Genomic DNA, 23,255 nt, shown 5'->3' on the forward strand with positions numbered 1-23,255 from the left:
CAGGAGGGGTCTATCTATCCTCCTGCCCTCCCTGCGAGGACCCTCACTGGCCAGCAGTGCAGTTTTCCGGGGCACAGTCTGCTTTTCCCTTGTGAAAGTGCATGCCACCCTTTGGTCACCTCGTTCGGCTTTGCTGGGAAACGCCCTGGCTTATGCTGGGCAGCGGTGCATCGGCGAGGAAAGGGGAAGGACTCACGCCTAGCAAAGTCTGAGAAAGTTTCTTTAAATACTTCATGCATACCTGTGAAAAACAGAGCGGAGCCTATCTGTGGCAAATGTTCAAAAGCAGAGAAACAAAAAAAGACTAGTGGAAAACCAACTGCATTTAAATGTGGAGGCAGCAGGTTTGTTTGGAGTTTTAATCCCGTGCCGGTGGATGCTAATTCTGTAACATTATACGGTTGCCTTTTTTTCTGGTACAAAGGTAGAAAGGGGGGTTTTCTTTTGTGCTGTTCAGTGCAAAGTGATTCCAATCAGAAAGGACCAGGGTTTCAGCTCCAAGTAGCTGACATTTCCATCTGAATCTACTTTTTTTTTTTTTTAAAGGGGGAAGAAAAGATCTAGTTTTTCAGGAAAAGAACCTCTCTACGCAATCCTGAAACTGATCTTTAGATTTACTTTTCCTTAATCAATAGAAAAAAACTTGATGGCAACTCAACCCTTATCTGACTCTAGCGCAGGACTAACTGAATTTTTCGTTTTAAGAGTAGGGGATTCAGACATCATTTCGGGAATCAGAAATAGTTGGCAGCAAGTGGGGGCGAACTGACATGAATCCTTGTCTCACTTAAGTTTTTCCGGGTTTACCAAGATTTGGCTTAATATTTGTGACTCAATTCCTCCAGTCTCTACAGAACAGGTTAGTGACATTCTTCATAAATACAAATATTTAAATGAATCCTCCTTCCTGTTCTCTGAACTGTTTCCCTAAGGGTTCCAGTCTTAGCCTCGCAGGGCATCTGCCTCTGCTAAAGCTGTGTGTGATCTCTGCTAGCGTCTCAGTACCGTGTTCGGCAGAACTGGCTGCTCTCTATTATATGCTTGAGGTTTCACTGTGTATGCCTGACAGCTGAAGATGAACGGTAACATTCTCACAAGGTAAATCCGCTGGTTTTTCCATGAAAGCTGGGCTGAAGAATTGTGGTCGCTTCAAATAATAAGAGGAGGGGTTTTCTTTTTAAGAACGCTGTCAGGAGCAGACCTCATGGCCTCCGCGCACTGTCAGGCAGGCGTCTGTGGAACTCGGAGCTTGCCTATGTGTCTGCACCTCGGTTTTGCGGAGCGGCACAGGCTGTCCGTGCTCCTGGCGGAGGGTAATGCCACCAGTTCAACCGATCGTAACTAAATGAAAAGAGGCTCCCTTTTGTGATGTTCCTTCTTTAATTAATTTGCTGGAACTAATTACTTGCCTGGTACCGGATTCTATGTTTATTGTGATTCCGAGGAGCAATCCTGGCACGGTTCCCTTTGGTTACCAACCTGTCATTCATTTCACTACGGGAGGTCAGTGGACAGAGTCTTATAACCCACGAATCTGGTCAGTACTTCAGAATGATGGATTGGCTCCATATGGTAGAGAAGGTGATGGCCAACTCTAAATCCTCCCACCTGTAGAAACACTTTACATTTTAATCAACTTTTATTTGATCCTGATGGACAGCTGCCGTGAGAACCAGATCTTACAAAGAATGGAGGTCCGATGTAGAGACACAGCCGTGGGACCTGCATCTTGAGGGTCGGATCCCATTTTTTTTCAGGGCTCTAGTTACTGCAGAGTAGATGCCCAGCCTTTACCAATTTTATATAATTTTGTATAATTTCCTGACAATTTGAATGATCTCATTACACTTCCAAACTGCCTTCTCACAGGGGAGTCTAATTTTTTCATGAAGGGTGAATTTAGGAGGACCTGCCAGCATTCAGGGAATTCCAGCCTGACTCAGAGCTGTTGTTGTCATGTGAATTTGGTCTATGATGGTTGTGATGTGTTTTGGGATTTGCCACCAGACACACCTGGTGTTCTATTTACTCTGGCAAGCTGGCGATTTTTTTTTTCTTTTTCTTTTTAAAATTCCAGGATGAATTATTCATCACTACTTAGAATTTGGGTCTCTTTCATCTTCGCACTTGTACGGCACCAAGGTGAGTACTACAGAATTCCATAAAGCTCTTGATTAGCATGCTCTTGAATTTATAAAGAGACATTTTTGTTGGAACCGTAATTGTCAGGGCAGGTGTACATGTGTTTACAGATACAGCAAGAAAAATGCAAATCAAATTCTGTTGTCAAGGGCAAAATACATTAACTCTGAATGATGTTCACTTACATTCCTACTTTTTCTTATTGAACTTCGAACACGATTTGTATATACCAGGTTGCCCCACATGAATGAAGCAGGTGTTTATGACAATGCATATCATTTTCATTAAGAGTAGATAAGGTAGGTGTGTGTGTGCCCCGTGACTGATTCCAGTTGAGGCAATTAACTTGTGGCACTGATTTTTAAAAATACATTTGTTTTAGCCCAAATCAGGGCATTGCAATGGCATTAATGTCAGTGGCTTGTAACCTTGTACAATGGCCAACGATCTAAAACTGCCCAAGTGAGATAAGAAAATTATTTCCCTCCGTGATTCTTTCTTTTTCTCCAGGTAGCATTGGCCAGGGTAAGTGAGAAGCCACACACATTTATTTCTCTCTACTATTTTTGGATTTTAGACAAGAAAGGTGAGAAAATCTAGACAGATGGGAAACTTTTATGGCTGTAATTTGAAAGCACCTTTCTCAGTGTTATTTGTTTAGTTCAGCTGGTACATGATAACAAGTCTGCACGAACAAATCTATAAGACGTGTGTAGCCCTAACATTTTTCTAGGTTTGGGTTAATTTGAACAGTGGTAGCATGCAAACTATAGTGTGAAATTCCACAGTAATGAGAGGGTCCCACTCACTAACCTCCTACTCCTGCTCTAAGGAAGTATACTTTATTTGGTGAAAATAGAAAGCTCTGAAAACATATTTATTGTGATATTCCCAGCCTTAAGCCAGCATGGGTAAGAATAGTCTTTCTTTTATTAATTCTGATGCAATTGATAGGCCGTGATGTTTATAAGTTACATTTTTATTACAGTAATGTTGTCTAAGGTAGAAACTATTATAGTTTAAGGCTGCTCCCCTTTATTAAGCACCACCCATTTTTCATTCAATGAGTATCTATTAAGCATTTCCAATATTATATATCTTGATTATTTGTATTTATAAAACTGAAACATTTTAGCTGTCCATTCTTTCTCGTTTAAAGTCATGAACTAGTTAGGATCACTCATGAGAGAAGAATCCCGTGGATTGGCACCCCCTTCAGAACAGAGAAAGAGGTGAGGGGACAGTCTGCATGATCGCAGTCTCTGTCTCCTCCACGAGGGGTAGAGGTTTTCCATTTCCTAGGTGATTGGCCAACACTAAAAAGTACCAATTAATGCATTTCTATTAAAATGATTACAGTTTGCTGTGAATTTGAGCTCTCATTCACACTTGGGCATTTCTCCTTAAAAGTTCCCCATGAAGGACACATCCGTGACATGCTTGAATTTATTATTATTAATTTGAGAAAGTTCATCACCCTTCAAAGTTAGTAAGTACCTGTGCATAATGCTATGATAGGATTATAAAGAGTTTTTTTTTTTAATTCTTACCTTCTAGGAATGTGGAATTTGTTACCTCTGTGTAAATACAAATGTCAGAGAACCCTTTTTTGCGTGCTGGTTGTGCCGTTAAATAAAGCACGGCTGGGTGCTCCCGTGACAGCATTAGCTGCAGCACCCCTGCAGGTTCCGATTTGTTTGGCTTCCCAGAGATTTCCAAGGTTGGGGGGTCAGGGCTTATAGGCTATGCCCGGGCTAAGTTTCTCTGCTCTCCTCCGATGTTAGCAGTGGGAAATAGATCAGCCCTCTGTCCGCGCACATCTCCTCCAGTTCCCTGTGCCAGGTGGAGAGAAGCCGGCCCGGGGCCAGGTGCTGCTGTGCTCCTCCTGGTCCCTCTGTATTCTCTCACGTGCACTGCTGTCGGCTCACGGAAAGGCACCCAAAGGCGCAGCTGAGTCCTTTGCCAGTAGTTGCTCATGGGCCTATCAGCTCTGTCAGCACAGAGTAGGGACTTTCCCAAGGAGACAGTCCTGACCTGGGGATGGGGTGTTTGCATTGGGTTGTGGCAAGCGGGCAACTCAAGAACTGAGGCCAGAAGCCCCAGTGGATTTGCCACTGCCCCCGAAACCTAACAATTTTTTGAAAAAGAAAGAAAAGATGATGTCCTATTTTATTTTCTTCCAAGAGAAGACAGGACAGAGGCAGAACAAAGTTACATGCCAAATGTAGATTATTTCACGGATGCCGTTGGACCTGGCCTTCAGGAATGGAGACCCTGGGGAGATGGGCTGATTCCTCTCACTGACCTGGGCCGCCCCGTGCAAGAGTTTGGATGAGAACTTCTGAGAAACAAGCCAAGCTGTCAGGAGAGGTGGTGACACGCCTACAGGAGGGGAGCTGCGTGTTTGTGAGATGACGCTCCCCTTAGACCAGGATGATGGGTGGGAGCCCTGAGCCTCCTCTCCAAGGAGTTCTCAGGGGCCTGACGCCCCAGCCCCATGTCTGTCCTTTGCGGACAGGAGCCGGGCAGGGAGCCTTTTCATGGGCGTGCAGGTGAACAGAGGACATTCGTGTCCTCCCCTGTGTGTGGCCAGAGGGAGGGGACTCCTTCCAGGAAAGGCACAAGGGAAGAGTCCTTAACACTGAGCAGAGCTCCATAGCCTCAGGCCACCCTCTCTACACCTCGCCTTCTGATTGAGGATTGACCGTCCTAAGCCACAGCAGACCCAGCAGCCCCCTCTCAGTGCTCTGAGCGCCCAAGGCAGGGAGGATTTCACAGCCTTCCTGCCAGTTTTCACCATTGCTCTCTCCAAAATGTATGGAAGCATAGAAACGGAGCATTAAGTGCTTGTGCTTAGGAGAAATGGTATCACTCTGATTCTCCCCTTTCCAGAGGCAGGAGACAATGCACAGTGCACAGTTTAGGTTTAGAATGAATGAAGAGGCAGTCTGATTTGCATTTAGTTTGTAAGACTTACTGAAAAGAGCTGGCGTTAGGGGGTGGCCGGGAATTAGCGTGCCAAATGGAAGAGGGATCTGCCATCTGTCTAACAACCGTCTCTCTTGACAGTTCAGCCCGGCGAGCTCATGTATCCGTTTTGGCAGAATGACACCAAGACCCCTAAAGTAGATGATGGAAGCTCGTCTGAGATTAAGTTGGCCATCCCCATTTTCTTCTTCGGGGTTCCTTACCGCACTGTCTATGTAAGTGGAGGGGCAGCCCAACTGTGCCTCTGTGGCTCTCCCCTTTGTTTGTCATTAAGGAAAACATTTTAAATACCTTCTTCCAGGGCTCTAGGAATGGAGGATTTATTGACAGCCCGAACGACAAGTTCCTAGACTTCATGAGCTGATAGGTTTTATGATTAAGAAAGTCAGAGGTACATTTAATGGCTAATGTTCATAGCAGAGGAGTATACAGGGCAATAAATTGCTTTTGCGGGTGATTAAACACAGAAGTGAAGCAGAGGCCCCAATGCCATGAACGTTATTTCTGCTACTAGACGAGATAAAAAGATACCATGAACCACAATAGGAGGAATATCAGTTTTTTTTCTCTTCTGGGGCTGCGAAAAGTTTAGGCATCTGCTGCTCTTAGGCTTCCTACCAATTTGGAGCAGAGTCAGAGCATAGCAGAGGGCTAATCAAGCCTTCTGAGAGCTGTTCTGCAGAATTGGCCACCCTCATTGGGTCCCAGCTATGCCGTAGGTCCCATTGTCAAACCTGCATGAAGAAATGGTACCATCTGCTGTCAGAACTCTCCTGGCCACCTGCATTCCCAGGTTATTTGGGATCTTTGGGTTTGCTGCTGGTGAGACTGTGGCACGTTGAGCAGAAAGTTCAGAGAAACTGGGCCTGTTTCTATCTTTGGTCTTAAAGGATTGAACAAGCATGTGTAGATTGAATGAGGTACATCACATCCTATTCTGTTCTGTCCTGCCCCAAGGAAGGCACTCCACCTCTGGCCATCTCTGCAACTGGGGCCTCTGTCTTCCCCAAATTCTGTTTTATAGCTCAGGGCTGACACCGACTAGAAAACAGTTCCCTCTTCCATTACCTACCAGTGGTCCTTGAACCAGCATCACCTAGGCACTTGTTAGAAGTGTCACCTCTTAGGCCCCACCCCAGACCGACTAAATCAGAAATTCGGGGAGGAGAGCCTAGTATTCTGTGTTTCACTGAGCCTTCCAGGTGATCTGACGCCCACAAAGGTTTGAGAACCTGTGATCATAACCACAGAATATCATCAAAACACCTCTGAGTCGTTACCAGCTTCCTCTGCTAGTCTGTGTTTTTCAGTTACGCCCATTATTCCTTGACAAACACATTGCTCTGGCATCCTAAAATGCCTTCTGCACTCTGTTTGTGGCAGAGCCTCCTTGGTCTGTAAGGACTGATTTTAATTTCCAGAATGCATCCACCTGATATTGGAGGCAAGAGACATAAGGACCTCCATTCTGGAGGCATAGTTTCCAGACCTCCAGAACACGTGTATTGAGTTAAGTTCTTTCTCCACTGCACTGTGTGAGCTGGAGTCTGAATAATTCTTGCCCTTGCACAGGAGGGTCCTTAATTTGGGGCAGACGTCTTTGAGGGCAAATTGTTCCCTAAATTTCCAGCACTTTGAGAACTGCGGTCTTGTCCAAGCCTCCAGCTTGTTCGCTATTACTTGCAGACAGAGTCTTACTGTCCTTGTAGTTGTTTCTCAGCTTCCATTCTGCACCCTAGATGCTTGCTTCCAAAACAGGTCGAAGTACCCTTGGCCCAGGTACCGATGACTTACCTGTGGGATCTGGGTCACCGTTAATATTCATACTAGTACTGAGTAATATGAACATAACAAACAATTGGAATGCATAGGGAAATGATCTCCAGATTGTCTGTATCCTGGAATTGCAAGTATGCCCATCACAGGCATTTCTGCTATTGAAGCTATACAAGCCACAGGGTTAAATCAGTTTTATCTACCAATGCAAAGAGCTGCAAATGTGGGCAAATGTTGAATTGTTTACAGGCCCTGTGTCCCTGATGTACATATTGGCCTGTGATTTGCTGTTAAGTTTCAGTAACTTAATAAGTTGACTAAATTATTTACTAATCATGAAGAAATCAATTTACATATTCAGTGTTAAGTATTCATGTCTCCATTTTTATGCAGCGATTATACAAATATGACATCAAACATCAAGAGCTCTCGTGAAATTGGGCATCTATAGGTTGTAACCTTGTCCTTGTGGGTACAGTGTGGCTGTGACATCAGTAGAATGTCTGTCCAGAGCAAGACACTGTTCACCCTGAGATCTGACTTTGATGATGGAGCATTTGATTTCTCTTTTTCTGACACTGCTCTTATCAGCTAATAGGCATCAAAATCTAACTCAGAGCCCTCAATTTTTTCATTTACCATTCTCTTCCATGTTTTTTGTTCTATTTTTTCCTATTTTGCATCTGTGACTCTAGATTGTCTTTATTGCCCACATTATTCCAAGGCCCAACATGCACACATACACACACATGCGTGCATGAGTGCACACACGTGCCAGTAGCATTTGATAAATATAAATAGACATAGGATAGAGAACATGAAAATGAGACTGATTATTAATAAGAAATGATGCTGACTACAAATTGGAAGTGAAAGAAAACCAATGAGTTTGTCTGGAAGTAAACGAACCTCCTCATCGAGCAGTGGGAGCTGGTGTTCGGGGGTTCCGATTCAGTAGTTTGAAACTCATTTTCACTGATATGATTAGGCGAATGTCTGTCTTGGTTTGTGACTCTGAAGTCGTCATGGTTTCAGATCCACTGTGCAAAACCTGTCTTGTGTTTGTAGGTCAATAACAACGGAGTTGTTTCCTTCAATGTACTAGTGAGCCAGTTCACACCCGAATCCTTTCCCCTGACGGATGGGAGGGCCTTCATTGCCCCGTTTTGGGCAGATGTGCACAACGGAATTCGAGGCGAGATCTATTACAGAGAGACCACAGACCCTGTCATCTTGAAAAGAGCCACCAAGGACATCAGGAAGTACTTCAAGGACATGGCGACCTTCTCTGCCACTTGGGTTTTCATTGTGACGTGGGAGGAAGTCACCTTTTATGGAGGGAGCAGCACCACACCTGTAATCATTCAAACTTTCCGTTTTCCGCTTCACAGCCTGACATCTAACTCTTGTCCGTCCTCACTCCTGGGATGGGGTCTAATTGCTAGAGCTGAGGAACGTTGGTTTCTTGAGTTACACTCCTAAGTGTTGCCACCCACTGTCCAGGAAACAGGGAGCTCTCACACCTGACCAGTCCGGCCAGCTGTAATATCGCGGAAGATGTGTCATCCGCTTTCACTAATCACCATGAATGCCTAAAAAGAGCCCCACCACGATTGTCTTGCTGTAGGTAGCATTCCTGTGTCGTGGGACAGTCATTGGAGCACAGAGGCCTCATCCAGTCCACCTGATTAGGGACCCAGCTAGGCTCAAAGATTTCTTTTCTCTTGCCAGAGGCACACAAGCCTCTCTCTCCATCTGCTAATTTCCTTTTCTTTTTTCCACAAAACCTGGTAGGAAGAGAAAAATAGGGTGCGTTTGGGCACGAATGACCTGGCTCATTTTATTATGTTATGGCCTTTTCTTTATTGTGACCAGGGCTAGAATTATGCATATTTGATGTTAATTGGAGTGGGCAGTTCAAGCATTTCATGAATAAAGTTTCAACATCTGCTCTGAAATCCCAAATGAGCAATCAAATCACATGCAGATAAGAAAGATTATCACTGGCATTATTGTAGAGATAATCAAGTTTCTCCATAAAGGGACAGAACCCAGTTTTCACGAAAGCCTGCAGCTCGTTTCAGTGAGTTTGGCAGTGGAGATTTCTGAAGTAGCAGACGCGTCTTCCAGTAAGCAAAGACACTCAAAAATCTGCCCTCCGCTTTCTTAGGTTTATTTCCAATCCCATCTGTTTTCCAATTTCCTTGGCAATGAGTCCATTGTTTAGGGTGGAACAGAAGCTACTGAGTTAGAGGCAGAGGTGGTAAAAGTGCTGGCCTTGCATTTCTAACCTGCTCTGCCACAAGCACACTGGGTGACGGGACCCTCTGACCAGGGCATCGAAATGTGCTTCGTTGTTAAGAGGTTCTGGCGAATGGAAAGATGCAAGCTTAAACAGTGGATGCACTGGCTAGAAATAACCTCTAAAGAAGCAGACATTTCCCTCCGTCATGTTATGGATTGGTAACGGCTCCTCGGGTCATGTTTTATGTCCTTTAAGCCTCGTACCTTAGAGCACTAGAAAGCAGGATGCTAGCGATCGATAAATGTTAGTGTCAGTGGGGAAAAATAGAGAAGAAATGCCCATCAAATGCTGACCACCGTTTTTTCAAAAAAACTTCCATTGGCAATAAAAATGGCAAGATAATTTAGATACTTTCTGGTTGGTACTTTGGAGTACATTTCTGGCCTAGGTGAGAACTCTTTCAATGAGGATGAATGAGGCAACATCTAAGTACTTTGAGCTCCTTGGAGGAAGTGATAAAGTCCTCCAGAGCTGCAGAAACGTCCATCCATCCCTATCTTTGAGACTGGCCCCCTCTTCTGCCTCCCATTGTCCTAGGTTCCCCCTTCTCTGCGGGAACACATATTATCAGGCCAAATAAACTGTGAGCGTGGGAAGCTTTTAAGAGGTGGAGCGTTCATGGAAGCCTAAGAGAAAAGGAAAGGACAGAGAAGGGACAAGTTGAAGGAAGGAGAACTGGGACCTATTGAGGGCTACCTTGAGCCCAGCCCTGTGACAGGCTATTTCTGCATATCACTGAAGCCTCCCTGGCATGTTCTACCATAAGCACCCTCTCCATGTTAAAGGTGAGGAAACAGGTCGGGGGGTTAAGTACCTTGCCCAAGGTGCAAGAAAAGAGATTTGAACCTAAAGGGAGGCCAAGCAGGGTTTAGTCTAAAGTCTCCTGAAATCTTCCCTCACCTGCCACCTCCAGGTACCATTGGAAGTCCTCTGAAAGGACTTTTCCAGAAGAAAACCTGGTTTTACAAAAACAGATCCGGCAGAGTCTTAACCCTGTTGGTGAAGAAACACGTATGTGCAGGGGTGCATGAGAGATGCAGGAACCTGCAGGTGGGGCGGCCGGCCGCTGGAGTGCCGTCCGGGTGGCTGGTTGGCTTTGAGGAGACAGCTAGGAGCAGAAACAAGGTGCTCTCAGACCTGCTTGGACCAGAGATATTTCCAACTTCACTTTGGGACAAGGAATTCCCTTCCCGAAGGAGAATCCTGGTCTGAAGGAGGTTTAGCTTTAGACCTTGTGTGACCTTGACCTTCTGCCTATCTCTGAACCTGTCCCTGTGGTGGGCCTAGAGTATCTGGAGCTGACTGCTCACTCGTCTCTGTGTCTCACTGCCCTCTGTTGTTGAGCGGGGCCAGAGAATGGAGGCCTATTCCAGGGTGACTCTATTGTAAACACCATCAGCTGTGGCAAGCCTGGAGCCTGAGAGGACAGTTCTCATTTACAAAAAGGGCTTTTCTTCACTTACATCTCATCTGCTTCCCTGGGACTGTCTAGGATGAGAGATGTGGGGCTTGCAAGATCCTCTACTCCAGTCTGATTACACAGGATAAGGATGTGGGCCTTCTCCTGCGTCTGACAGGATGGTAACAGGATGGTATCATGCAGCTGGGAACAGTGCTAGGATTGAATGGAAAAAGGTCAAAACACCCTCTCCTTTTCATGGTATTTTTATTTGAATTTCCTGAAAACACATGTCAAGGGGCAGGGATTAGCAAAGGGAAATAGTAAAGGACAGAGCTTGCTACAGCTTCTTTCTGGAAACAGTTCAGAAGGCTTGTTTGAATTTATTTAACATCTCTGTCCTAACAAGTTTAAAATTAAGACAGTGTGTAATGACAGTGCACCGAGAGACAGACTGGGAGCTCTGGCTTGGTTCCCATTTTCTATTGCTGGGCTATTGTGAAATTTCCAGCAATTCATTTCCTTCAGCCCTCAGTTTTTTTAAGTTAAAAGGTGGGAATGGGCCGAAAAATTGCCTGTCGTAGCATTGGTCTGATGTACAGATGAGTGTTGAGAATTTTGCAGATACAAAGCGATGCATAAATGCTCAATTAGAGGAGCAATTTCCCCTTACCAAGTGCTTTTAAAAAATCACTTTTCAGCTTCCATTGTAAAAGCGGGGGTGGGGAGGACAGCTCCCCAACATTAGTGTTTTCCAGAAATCGAGAGAGAACAGTCCACACCACTGACTAGCGTTTGCTAGCTCTTCTCCCTGCACCCCACGCGCCACCCAGCCTGCCCAGGACCAGGTGCTCGCCCCTCCCTCCTTGCCTGGACTGTTTCCTGTAGTCTGTTCTCATGCTGCCATCTATAGGTGCTCACGATCATCACAAGCTGAGCCGGGTTTCTGAATTTGCTGTCTGCTGCAAGTCAGAGCTGGAAGAGGGGCTCTGAGTCACCTCTAGGTTATGCCCAATTTCTCTTTTAGGTGCATAGTCCCATGTGTTTTTCTTTCCCCGCTGCAGGCAAGACCAAACTCAGAGAGGAGGCAGAGCGTGAGGGCAGCTCTGCGCTGCTTGGGGGTGGGGAGGGTGCAGGGCAAAGAGAGCCTCGGCCGGGGACAGGAGCTCCTGGGGAGCGCGAGTCGTGAGGCCAAGCTTTCCCATCCTGCAGGTGAACACCTTCCAGGCTGTCCTGGTGTCTGATGGCTCCTATACATTCACGCTCTTCAATTACTATGAAATCAACTGGACCACTGGGACAGCGAGCGGTGGCGACCCCCTGACTGGTCTCGGGGGAGTGATGGCACAGGTGGGTGGTCCTCTGTTTTGTCCTCCTTCCTGTTTCTGAAGTGCTCCACTCTCTGCTTATGTGGCTTAGCCTCCTGGAGGGAATCCTGCCAACAGCTTTTAACTAGAGAAAGTACACCTGACTTTGCAGGTGGACTGAAAGGCCACTCTCACCCATCTTTGAGGTCTCTATCTGGGTTGGGCATGAACTAGACAGCCCTTTCCTACCTAGGATGGTGGCCCCAGGGACTCCAGGAAAAGGGGTCTCTTCATTGTAGGTGTGCTAGATTCTGAAAATAAGGGGAAGTTATCAAATGGTGGTGGTGTTTGTGCTCAAGGTTCTTGTCTTCCTTTTGTGCACTAGGCAGGATTTAACGGTGGAAACATCACCAATTTCTTCAGCCTCCCTGGGTCAAGAACTCCTGATATTGTGAATATCCAAGAGACCACGAATGTCAATGTGCCAGGCCGCTGGGCATTCAAAGTGGACGGGAAGGAAATTGACCCAGCCAATGGCTGCACCTCTAGAGGTAAAGGCCCTTCCTCTTCTCTCTGGCAGAGCCGGGTGTGCTTCGTTTAGACTGACAGGCATGCTTTTAAGCCACGGGGGCGGACTCCTTCCTGATGCCTTTCTCCTTTGACATCTCTCGGCTGGATAGTGGGAATCAAGGTAATTTTAGCACGCACATTCATCGCACCAGGAGCTGAACCCCTGCATTTGCTGCACCGCGGGTTTTCGAAGTCTTTGCCTGGGGTGTGCGTGCAACTCCCTCTTCGGAACGACTCCAGAGTGGACAGGGATCTTGAGTGATGTCTCAGCCAGAGGGACAGAAGGGAGCCCTTCCGTTTAACATTATTTTTGCTGCTGTTGCCATTTTCCCCTTTCCCTTTTTCTCCTCATCTTCACTCCAGCGCTGCCATCTGCACTTTTAGATCCACAGCAGTGAGCGAACATGGAGCATTGCCAAGTCTCTACGAGAGTAAATCAGTACTTCCTAGTGAGATTAGAAAGACAGAGAAAAGGAAAAAAGTGTCCTCATCTTTAGGGCCGCCTCTCCTAAAATCCTCCCAGCAGCAGCAAGACATGCCACAATTGGGGGAGAATCTCAGCCGGCTTCAGGTCCGTGTGAACAAGCTGTAGTTGGACCTCGGTGGGTTTCCTCCAAAGTTTGGAGCATTCTCGGAGCTATCAAAACCTCTTTGGATGTACAAAACAGTCCAGGGCTCTCACAGGAACACCCTGGCTTACAGGTTCCTGCTCCTTATGTGTCTAAAAGTATTCAGAAAACAGAATGTCTGTTAATATTTCTGCTTCTAGGAATGGAGGCTATAGCAACTAGAACTAAGGAATCATCCATCCACCCACCCAGCCACCCACCCATATATTCACACCTACCCACTCACCCCTCCGCTCCTCCACCCATTTAGCCATTGCATCTTTCCAAAGAATATTTTGAGAGTCCCAGTGAGGTGCTAGCCACTCTGTTAGGTGTTGGAGGCACAGGCCTCCCATGTTGCTGCTGTCGTAGAGAAGACATCCACGGGAACCGCGAGGGCACAGTGGAAGGCACATACAATAGATGTGCATGCAGGGTGCTGTGAACCAGAGGAAGACCCCGGGATACTGTTTCCAGAAGTCTAGGAAAGGTTTGGGTTGGGCTGAAGGGTTCAGACTGTCTCTTGCCACCAGATAGAAAGCATGGCTTGGCAGTCCTGGGAGGCCTCAGGTTTGTGTGGTAGACGGAAGAGCCCACAGGCACCTGGTCAGAAATGCCCAGGCCCTCTGCCCCATTCCCTGCACCGTGGTCAGGCTGAAACCTCTGCCTTTGCTCTCGTGGGAAGTCCTTTGTGAGGATGGCCTGTCTGGGCATCCTTGCGTCCGTGGGCTCTGTAAAGCCTGCATGTTCAGAATGACAAATAGATGTTTTGGAGCCAAGCTGATATTACACTGGACAGGAAAGAATCGAGCTCCAAAGCTCACTAGGAATTTGGGCATGTGTCCCCCTCCCTTGCAGAGTATAAATACAGCCGCCTTTGCAGTCTGTGCAAGATGCCAAACCAGTGCCCCACTGTCTCCCTCCCCTTTGTGGCCTTGACTAGGGACCTACCCAATGCCTCTCCTCTGGGTGCAGGCATCACAGAGCTGACTGGCTGTGGCCATGCAGCCAGGATGCCCAGTGACAGCCTCTCACCCAAGCCCTGGCAATGAAGTGCTGGGATCATGGAAAACAGTGGCTTGCAGAGCTGTGGAGTTGGTCAGATGCCAGCCGGGTGCAAAGTCCCCACTTTGACTTCACTCTTCTCCTCCCGAGTTGGGGGCTTGGGTTTCACATACAGGACACATTCACTATCCCTATACTGACCTCTGTGCTTTTTTTTATGCCACTAGACATCTAGCAATCTAATGAGACTGGGATTTGGCCTGGGTGATTGCAAGGGAAGTTTTGCATAGAGCTAGTATATTGTATCATCATTTTGCAAACAAAGTCATGTCAGGCAGTCTACCTTTTAGTCCAAAACTCCTCTAGTCAAAGGCATTTTTGGAAGCCTGAGAAAGCAGGCTAGAAATTATACTGCGTGGAGGTCTTTATAATCTATGCAGCTTGGCCTACTGCCAAGAGAGCTGAGGTTTGAGGGGCCTGTTTTCAGGACTGATGTGTGTGACCTACTGGGAATGTGAATAAACCAATTATCCCATATTTAGGCCCTGTTCTCAACAGGTCTGAAACATAATGCCTCTTGAGATGGAATGTTCCTGTTGACAGATACAGAGAGGGTGGCTACTGAGGCAGCCACATCTGCTGGGTGTTGACCTTACAGCCTGTGTTCTTCGCTAGGTATTCTGTTTTGTAACAACTCAAGACATCTTTTTCAAATTACAGTTTCAAACTACAGTTACTCCTGGTGCAACATTATTTACATATTTTAATGTTGTATCTTCACTACTTTCATTTCCAGACATTGTCAGTTTACAAAGGCTTCCACCTCTACCAACATGCGCCAACTCTGTCTATCATCACAGCTCCCTGGGAGGTGGGCATGAGAAAATAGCACTGTCCCCACTTCCCAGGGTGGGAAACTGGTGAGATGGAAGTTGAGTCAGTAGCTTTGGAAGCTGACGGCAGAGATGCGCCCCTTGCCCAGTTCTCTTGACAATGACCCCCAGCCAAGAACTAGACCGGAGCCCCCAGCCCAGAGATGCTCCTATTTCAACTGAAAGTTGATATTAACAACTGGCACATTTCAAAGTTTTGGGTGGGGGGAATCATTTATTTAGGGAAATGGTTTCAAAGATGGATTGTCTACCACATAAATAATAAATGTTTTTTTAAATTAGCACATCCCTTGAAACCACTCCTGAATTTCTACCTCATTCTCCTCCTGACCCAGTTTCTGCCAAGAAGTTCTGTCCAGTGGATAAAGAGAGAGAAGTACAGGACTTGGGCAGGGCCTAGAGCAAGAGAGAAGACAATTTATTTAGGGGTGACCAGCGTCTGCAGGTTTTATGAACCCTTGAGGGCACCGAGCCAAGGTCAGCACTTCCCAGCATTCTCCCAGGGAGCCTGGGATTTAAACGTGTGTATCTGATTCCTGGTTCATGCTGTTGGCCTGTTCCGGCACATGCTGGGCCTCCAGCGAATGTTTGCTGAATGAGTAGGTGGGTGAACGAATGAACAAATTAGCAAATGAACAAATGGTGCTGCTGAGTTACTGGGGTATGTGGGGCCTTCTTGCAGAATACCCTTCCCCTGATTCCTGGAAGGGAGGATGTGGGTCCTTGTGTCCTAGCCGTTCCCAAGGACTAAGACAACGTGTGTTTCCTTGAATGAGAGTGCGCTCGCCAGCTGCGGAGGTGATAAAGCCAAGCGCTTGGCCTGGCCTTAGACTCAGCTTGGACTCCTGGCTTCCCCACTGAGCTTCTGAGTGATCTTGGATGAATTACCCAGCCTCAGTTTCCTTACTTGTCAAGGGTGACAGTACCTGCCTCATGGGATTCTCGTGTGGATGAAATGGAATAATGTGAGCAAAGCCTCTAGCCCAGGGCCTGGCTCAGAGGGTAAGTGCTCACTACATGTCGGCTCTAATGTCGTTATTCCCCAGGCCAGTTCCTTCGACGAGGGGAGGTGTTTTGGGATGACCTGAACTGCACCAGCAAGTGCCGCTGTCTGGACTTCAACAATGAGATCTACTGCCAGGAGGCCTCGTGCAGCCCCTACGAGGTGTGCGAAGCCACAGGCAAATTCTCCTACTGCAGCCCCGTGGAGACCAGCACGTGCGTGGTGTTTGGGGAGCCGCACTACCACACCTTTGATGGCTTCCTCTTCCACTTCCAAGGCTCCTGCGCCTACCTGTTGGCCCGGCTGTGTCTGCAGACTTCCAGCCTCCCCTTCTTCAGTGTGGAGGCCAAGAATGAGCACCGGGGGGGCTCCGCCGTCTCCTGGGTGAAGGAACTCTCTGTGGAGGTGAATGGCTACAAGATCCTCCTCCCCAAAGGAAGCTACGGAAAAGTCAAGGTGAGACCCTCTCCATCCTTCCTGGGGGAAGTGGAGAAGCTGGAGGTTCTGCAGCCCCAGGGGAAACTTTCTCAGATCTACTGATTTTGCTGTTTTTTACTATTTGTATCAAAGAGATGCATGGCTCGGCCTGCCTCCCAAATATCCTATGAAATTCTTCACTAGGCCAAACTTTATTTGTACAGGAGCTAACCTAAGTTTTTCCTTGGACATGTCTATCTGCTGTGTGACTTAAAGCTCATATACATTCCTAGTTCCCTCATACACACTGACACACACACACACACACACACACACACAGAGCAGATGTCACACACATGTCCAAGCTTGGAAGTAGTCTGGAGAAGAGGTAAATTCAGTTTCTCATGGACCTGGATTGCAATCGTGGTAGCTACTTGGCCTCACCCTAGACATGGTGCAAACACAAAATACACACCCTTAAATCAGTGCAGCCTTGATTAACAACCTTCTCCCCACCCCATCCTGGTCGCCCAAGAGCTGCTGTCTCATTCTTAGAGAAACCTCCGAACTGATTGGTATCTCCAGACGTCCCACCCATGCAGGCACCCAGAGTGCATTTGGTGATGTCCTTAGTGAGGCTGGGCGGGAAGGCCCTGTGAAAACTTTGCCCAGACACCACAATCCCCACTCCTGTCTAGAAAAAGAAAACAGGGGTCTCTGCGGGGCTGTGTAGCATAAGTAAATGATTCCTGTCACTGTCCACTTGGATTTCAAGCCAGGACTACAACAAAAGGAGGAGAGCAAAAAGCCACTAACAATTACTCAATCTGTGGAGGCCCCAATTTTCATAATGTTAATGAAGACCTTGTTTTTATTCAAGCAGTAATAACCCAGACCATAGGGGATGATCGCTGTGAGCTGGTGCAATCCTTAATCCCCATACATGGAGGTCATTACTGAGGCTACAAACCAACACGGATGCCGATGCAGGGGGTGGTAGTTTTAATGGGTACAGCCTGTCCTACAAATGGCAGGACCCAGGAACTAATTCTGCTTTTTCTGGCTCTGCCCATCCTAGGTCTGTGCAGCTTATCAGAGTCCTAATTAGACAAATGAGCTATTACTGTGGCTGAAATGCCAATTTGCTTGTTATTTACAGGTTAGTCTCTCTAGGGACAGCTCGGGATAGCAAATCAGAGGGAAGAGTCTGGGTCCAGAAGTTGGGAGTTTTTCCCTTTTAAATTTATAGTGTGCTGCTAGCATGGTATTAACCCTTGTAGACAGGCTAACATTTCAAGCTAGAAAAATGTTCACTAGCTTTCCCACAGTGAGCATATTCACTAGCATCCCCGTATTGTAGGGGCGATGTGTATGGTATCTGTAGTGGAAAAAGAAAGTTTCATGCTTTATTCCTACTTTCCATTTTAATTAAAATTCTTGTTTGCTCATAGTCAGACCTTTTTTTTTTAGAAGGAAAGGGCACTGTCATTTCTTTCAGGCCCAGCAGCTCTGCTAATTTTGTGCAGCTCTTTTCCATCGTCCAAGCAGAGGGCATGGATTCCTCAGTTTTCTGTAGCAACAGGGAGATGTGGCTATGAATGTAAATGTTCCAGAAAGAAAAGGTTATGTGACTCCCACTGCAAGCTAACAATGGCTTCTTTTTCCTCTTGTCGAATGGCTTCCAAGTGTCTCAGAATACACCTGCTCTGCTGGGGAGGGTGGCTCACGGATGGCAGTGTCCCACCTAGGGTGAAGTAGGGACAGGCAGGGAGAGGGGCAGGAAGCAAGAAGGAGCCCAATATGCTTGCGAGGCAGCTGACATCTCCTGACACGCGGGGCCGGACCCACAGTGGCCGCTTAGATCCGTCCTTGCAAAGTACAGGTCACCTTTCTCCATATGCTGGGGTGAGGAACTGGCCTCTCTATATGGATTTGTTGCCCTTTGAACTGTTCTCAAATAACAAAGTAAACAGTTTAGGATTGTATATGCTAATGGGGGCCAAAGACATTCAACTAGAATCCCTGTGTGATAAACAGTCTTCCTAGCTAATATTTAGCGGTTTTCATATTTCTCCCCTGGATAAACCCAAGTAGTTCAGGGCTCCGGTAAAAAGAGCACTATGGCCAAACAGCCTGTGGGGATGAAATCTCAGAATCAGGAGCAGATTTGCTCAGTCCTTGGGCCACCACTGCCCCTGAGTGGCCTCTTTGAGCCTCATTTGCTCCATCTGTAGAGGGGGTCATAGCGTTGAGGGGCAGGGCTCTGGGGTTACGTGTAGCTTGGACCTGGCTACCTCTGCTCACAGAGCAGTGGGGAGAGCACAGGTTTGGAGCCCAGCCAGCAAGAGTCAGTCATGTCCTGTCACCTACCAGTCACACAAGCCATGAACCTTGATCTCTTCGTCTGCAGATGGGGAACATGAGAGGACCTTCCGAGGCTGCTGTGAGGATGAAATGCAGTAGCCACATGTGCGCATTTAGTACAAAGCCTGGCACCCAGCAGGCACTCAGCGCATGCGCGTTCCCACATTGCCAGTCCCACCAAAGTCTTTAAATTCTAAGACATTGCTTTTACGATTGCGCTGCTCTCTCCCGGCCTTGCCCCTACCCACACCCGGGGAGAGACACTCTCACAGAGAGAACCGGCAAGGCTTCAGGGAAGAGCAGAAGGGAGGCAGCAAGGTGCGGTTCACCGACTGCTGGCCAGCCAAGAGTTGAGGTCTGGGATGGGAGGATGAAATAAGAAGTCATTCTCTGAGCGCTGTGGGCTACAAACACAGCAACTCCATAGTCTGTGGTTTAAACTGAGACGTGCATGACATGTTTCGCCCGAGAGTTGAAGGGGGTGCAATGAGCACTCGTGCCGGGAAATAAGGTGTACACTGGGGACACTGGCACCTGGGGTCACCTGGGGATGAGGTCAGTCCAGGTAGGACAAGATCCCATGCAGAGAAGCCAGAGGGACTGTTGCAATATCCAAAGACACTCCACCCCATGGCTTCTGCTTTGAGACACAAAGGCTGCTCTTTGTTAGCAGGAGCTTAATGGAGCCAACAGGAGGGCACCCTGCAAGGGCATATTTGGCATTTACAATCATACCAACTGGGGGCGGGCAGTTTCACTCTCTACCTCCCAGCCTAGGATGGCACGGAATGACCGGCCAAGGCTCTTGCTAGCGACCTCCCTTATAAGTATGACTTTCCTCACGCTCTTTGGCTAACCTGCTACCTAGGAGACAAGGATAAATCAATCAACCCCAGGGTTCCTTTCTTCCAGCTGGTAGCTCCCTGCAGGATGGCTTATTTCTCAAGCCTGTTTTTCGTGTCCCCTCCCCCATTAAGTCTACTGGTCTCTAGAGACAGAGACATGCACATGGCATCTGCTGGGGTAAAGCTCGGGAGGAATGTGGCTTTGCTTCCTGGACAGCTCGGAAAGTCGCCGCAGTGGTGGCAGTAAAGACCCTCGTCCTTCCAATGTGCCAGAAATCAGTGTGGGTCCAGGGCACTCGCTGTGCACTCAGTCAGTCCCTCCGGGGACTGTCCCAGAACCAGCCACTCCTTCCCAGCCCACAAATGCGATCTTTGTAGGTGCCAGGCATGTTAAGTATGAAAAAGAAGAAACTTGACTCTCTGTTAGAAGCTCTCAAGCCACCTACTTCTATAAGCCAGACTCCTGGCACTCACTTTCACTTCTTTCCCTGGCCCTGAGTCCCCGACACAGAAACCCACCAGGCCCTGCTGAGCTTACTGCGTGAGCCCAGCTGTCTCATCTCCATGTCTGGGTGGAGTTTAGGCCTTCGTGCCCTGTGGCCCCTGCCCTTGGCAGCAATGCCCTGTCTGACTTCTTTGCTTCTAATCCTGACATGCTGGCCTAAGTGGACTTTCTGAAGTGCAAGTCTGACTATGTAATTCCCTTGCATAAAACCTGTCAGGCTCTCCCTCTGAAACAGAAATCCAAATTGTTGGGTTTTTTTCTGTTTTGTTTTTTGTGGGTGTTTTCTTTTGTTTTAAACATGGCTTAAGAGGTCCTCCGAGATCTATTTCTTCTAAAACCGAAGTCAGATCGTGCCCGTCTCTTGCTCTGGACACCCTCCTGGCCAAAGTCTCTACAATGGTGGCAAAGCCCTGCCTGCTCCAGTTGCTCTATCTCTCTGGCACCCCCGGCCCTGACCCTGCCCTTGCTCTCTGCTCCGGCCACACTGGCCCTCTGAGGGGCAGGAAGCACCCAGGCAGGCACACTCCACTTCAGGGCCTGGCTGTGCCCTCTGCACAAGCCACTCTCACCCCAGATAATGGATAATGGCATGGCTTACATCCTTGACCATACTATTCAGAATCAGAAATGCTCATCCCTTGTACTTTTGATTCCCAGCTTTATCTTTCTGCATAATACTTATCTGACATGCCTAATATATGTTTTACTTACTTATTTTGTTTGCTGTTGGTCTCCTCGACTGAAATAGAATTTCCTGGAGGCAGGGACTTCTGTCTGTTTCACTCATGGCTGTTCCCCAACTCTAAGGACGGCGCTCGACACACAGAAAGGGTTAAATAGATGTTTGAATGAAAGACCTCGCCTGGGTGTCCAGCCTCATCTCTGGCCACCACTTCCCTCTGCAGACACCCGGGTGACTGTCCCCATCCTCACACAGTTGTTTCTAACCTCGTTGCCTTTATTCTCCTCTCTGGTAATTCTCTGTTCCCCCTCTTCCTTTGGCAGCCTCTGAACCCAGACCCGGTACAATCCCCCAGGCTAGATGAAGCGATCATTTGCTGGTGTCTCCTTGCATCATCCCTTTATGCAAACAAATTCAAACAGCATAAGTATCTGTCTGTGTTTTTCCCTAGTAGACTGAGAGCTCCAGGAAGGGCCGGGACAGGTATTTTATGTTCTCTACTTCCCAGCACCTAACAGAGTGCTTGGTGCCCATAGGCGTTTGCATTTGTTGTTGCTGACTGAGTATGTGCCATCGTCCTGGACTCAGGAAGTGACAGGACAGAACCCTGGGAATAATGGCAGGGCACCCTCAGAACTGAACTGTGGGGGACAGTTTATGTGCACATTTCAGCTGGGAGGAGGGGTCAGGGAGCGCTAAGGGCAGGGAGGGGGTCTGGAAAACACGAGACTTGAGATGAAACCTAGGAATGGATTTAGAGGAGTAAAGAGGGAAAACAGGGAGGCTAGTGTTCCAAGAAAAGGCTTGGAGCCCTAGGGCTGGTGCCATCCTGCACCCCCAAGGGGTCTGGGTGGTGCAGCAGCGCTCGGCAATCACGGGCTCTGCCTTCATGGGACTGCGGGCAGCTTGGGGCCAGTCTCTGGAGCACTGGGTTGCTTTGCCTCCCTTTCCTGACCTTGGCTGGATGCACTGCCCCGGCCCCTGCTCACCTGCCTTTTACTGTTACTATTGTTGGCAGGTCAATGACCTAGTGACTTCTTTGCCCGTCACCTTAGACTTGGGGGCAGTGAAAATCTACCAGAGTGGCATGTCTACTGCTGTGGAAACGGACTTTGGGCTCTTAGTGACGTTTGACGGCCAGCACTACGCCTCCATTTCCATCCCAGGCTCCTATATAAACTCCACGTGTGGGCTCTGTGGCAACTACAACAAGAACCCACTGGATGACTTCCTCCGGCCGGATGGCAGGCCAGCCATGTCTGTCCTGGATCTGGGAGAGAGCTGGCGGGTCTACCATGCCGACTGGAGGTGCGGCCCGGGCTGTGTGGACAACTGCACGCAGTGTGACGCCGCCACTGAGGCCCTCTACTTCGGCTCCGACTACTGCGGCTTCCTCAACAAGACGGACGGCCCCCTGTGGGAGTGCGGCACTGTGGTGGACCCCACAGCCTTCGTGCACAGCTGCGTGTATGACCTGTGCAGCGTGAGGGACAACGGCACACTCCTCTGTCAAGCCATCCAGGCCTACGCCCTCGTGTGCCAAGCCCTTGGCATTCCCATTGGAGACTGGCGAGTCCAGACTGGCTGTGGTAAGCTGGCATCCTGTCCACACGCAAGGCTGTGCTTGGGCCGGGGGGCAGGAGAGGGTTTCCGGGCTCCTCAAAAATCTCCTAGCTGAGACAGTTGCCGGAGAGTGAGCGTGAGGCCAAAATAGCAAGAATCCCAAATGACCTGTGGGGATCCTTACTTACTCGCCCAGTATCACAGCCAGAAAACAAGAAAACACTGATGAACATTAATGGTCTGGAAACATGGAATGCGTGGCAGGAAATGCTGGGCCAGGGGAAGGCCTGCAGCAGGGATGGCAGTCCAGAGTGAAGGAGAGGTGGGGACTTCAGAGGTGGATGCCCGTCCTTGTTGCTGCTGAGTAAATGCAGACTCCAGCCTGAGTAATGAAACCAGCACTGGGGCAAATGATCTGCCTCAGCAATGGAGCCCAGAGCGTTTGCTTGTTCCCTGGCTCTTTCTTCTCCACGTTCTGCCTCTTTAGGTTTGAGTCTCTTGCTCTGGAGCGTCTCAGCTGAAGCAGGGGCTGCGACAGCGAGGACAGCACACCACGAAAGAGGCCCTTTTTCTGAACCGCTAAGTGGTTAGGAAAAACCCCAACAGTGCAGGGAAATCCAGCCTCTTCTGAATTACACTTCAGGATCAAGCATTGTGGACCATTTGCTTGTCTTGCTACTTTTTCCTTCTGTCTCACGTTACTCTCTCTTCCTTTCCCTAGTTATGCACATTTTTATAGCAAGCAAACAAAAAACAACTTCTTGGAGTTGCGTTTCTTTCCTGGTCCTTGGTTTTCTCCCTGTAAAAAAACAGAAAATTATAATCCACACGTTTGAAAGTATGTGAAGGGGAGGGGAGATTTCTTTAAATTCCAAGGCCAGAG

At 48.1% G+C, this 23,255-nt stretch overlaps 1 protein-coding gene across 1 annotated transcript in view; it reads left to right on the plus strand.

Moving 5' to 3' along the window:
• The first annotated feature begins 559 nt into the window (after window positions 1–559).
• TECTA (tectorin alpha) overlaps window positions 560–23,255 on the plus strand; it is a 63,398-nt gene continuing 40,702 nt past the window's right edge. The window contains exons 1-7 of the mRNA XM_036887626.2: window positions 560–2,142; window positions 5,212–5,345; window positions 7,975–8,262; window positions 11,823–11,960; window positions 12,303–12,468; window positions 16,040–16,452; window positions 21,828–22,398. Of these exons, the coding sequence (XP_036743521.2) occupies window positions 2,079–2,142; window positions 5,212–5,345; window positions 7,975–8,262; window positions 11,823–11,960; window positions 12,303–12,468; window positions 16,040–16,452; window positions 21,828–22,398 (1,774 nt within the window). The 5' untranslated portion in view covers window positions 560–2,078. The remainder of the gene's footprint in view (window positions 2,143–5,211; window positions 5,346–7,974; window positions 8,263–11,822; window positions 11,961–12,302; window positions 12,469–16,039; window positions 16,453–21,827; window positions 22,399–23,255) is intronic.

This window comes from Manis pentadactyla, chromosome 13 (genome assembly GCF_030020395.1).
Source record: "Manis pentadactyla isolate mManPen7 chromosome 13, mManPen7.hap1, whole genome shotgun sequence".
NCBI classification, from domain to species: domain Eukaryota; kingdom Metazoa; phylum Chordata; class Mammalia; order Pholidota; family Manidae; genus Manis; species Manis pentadactyla.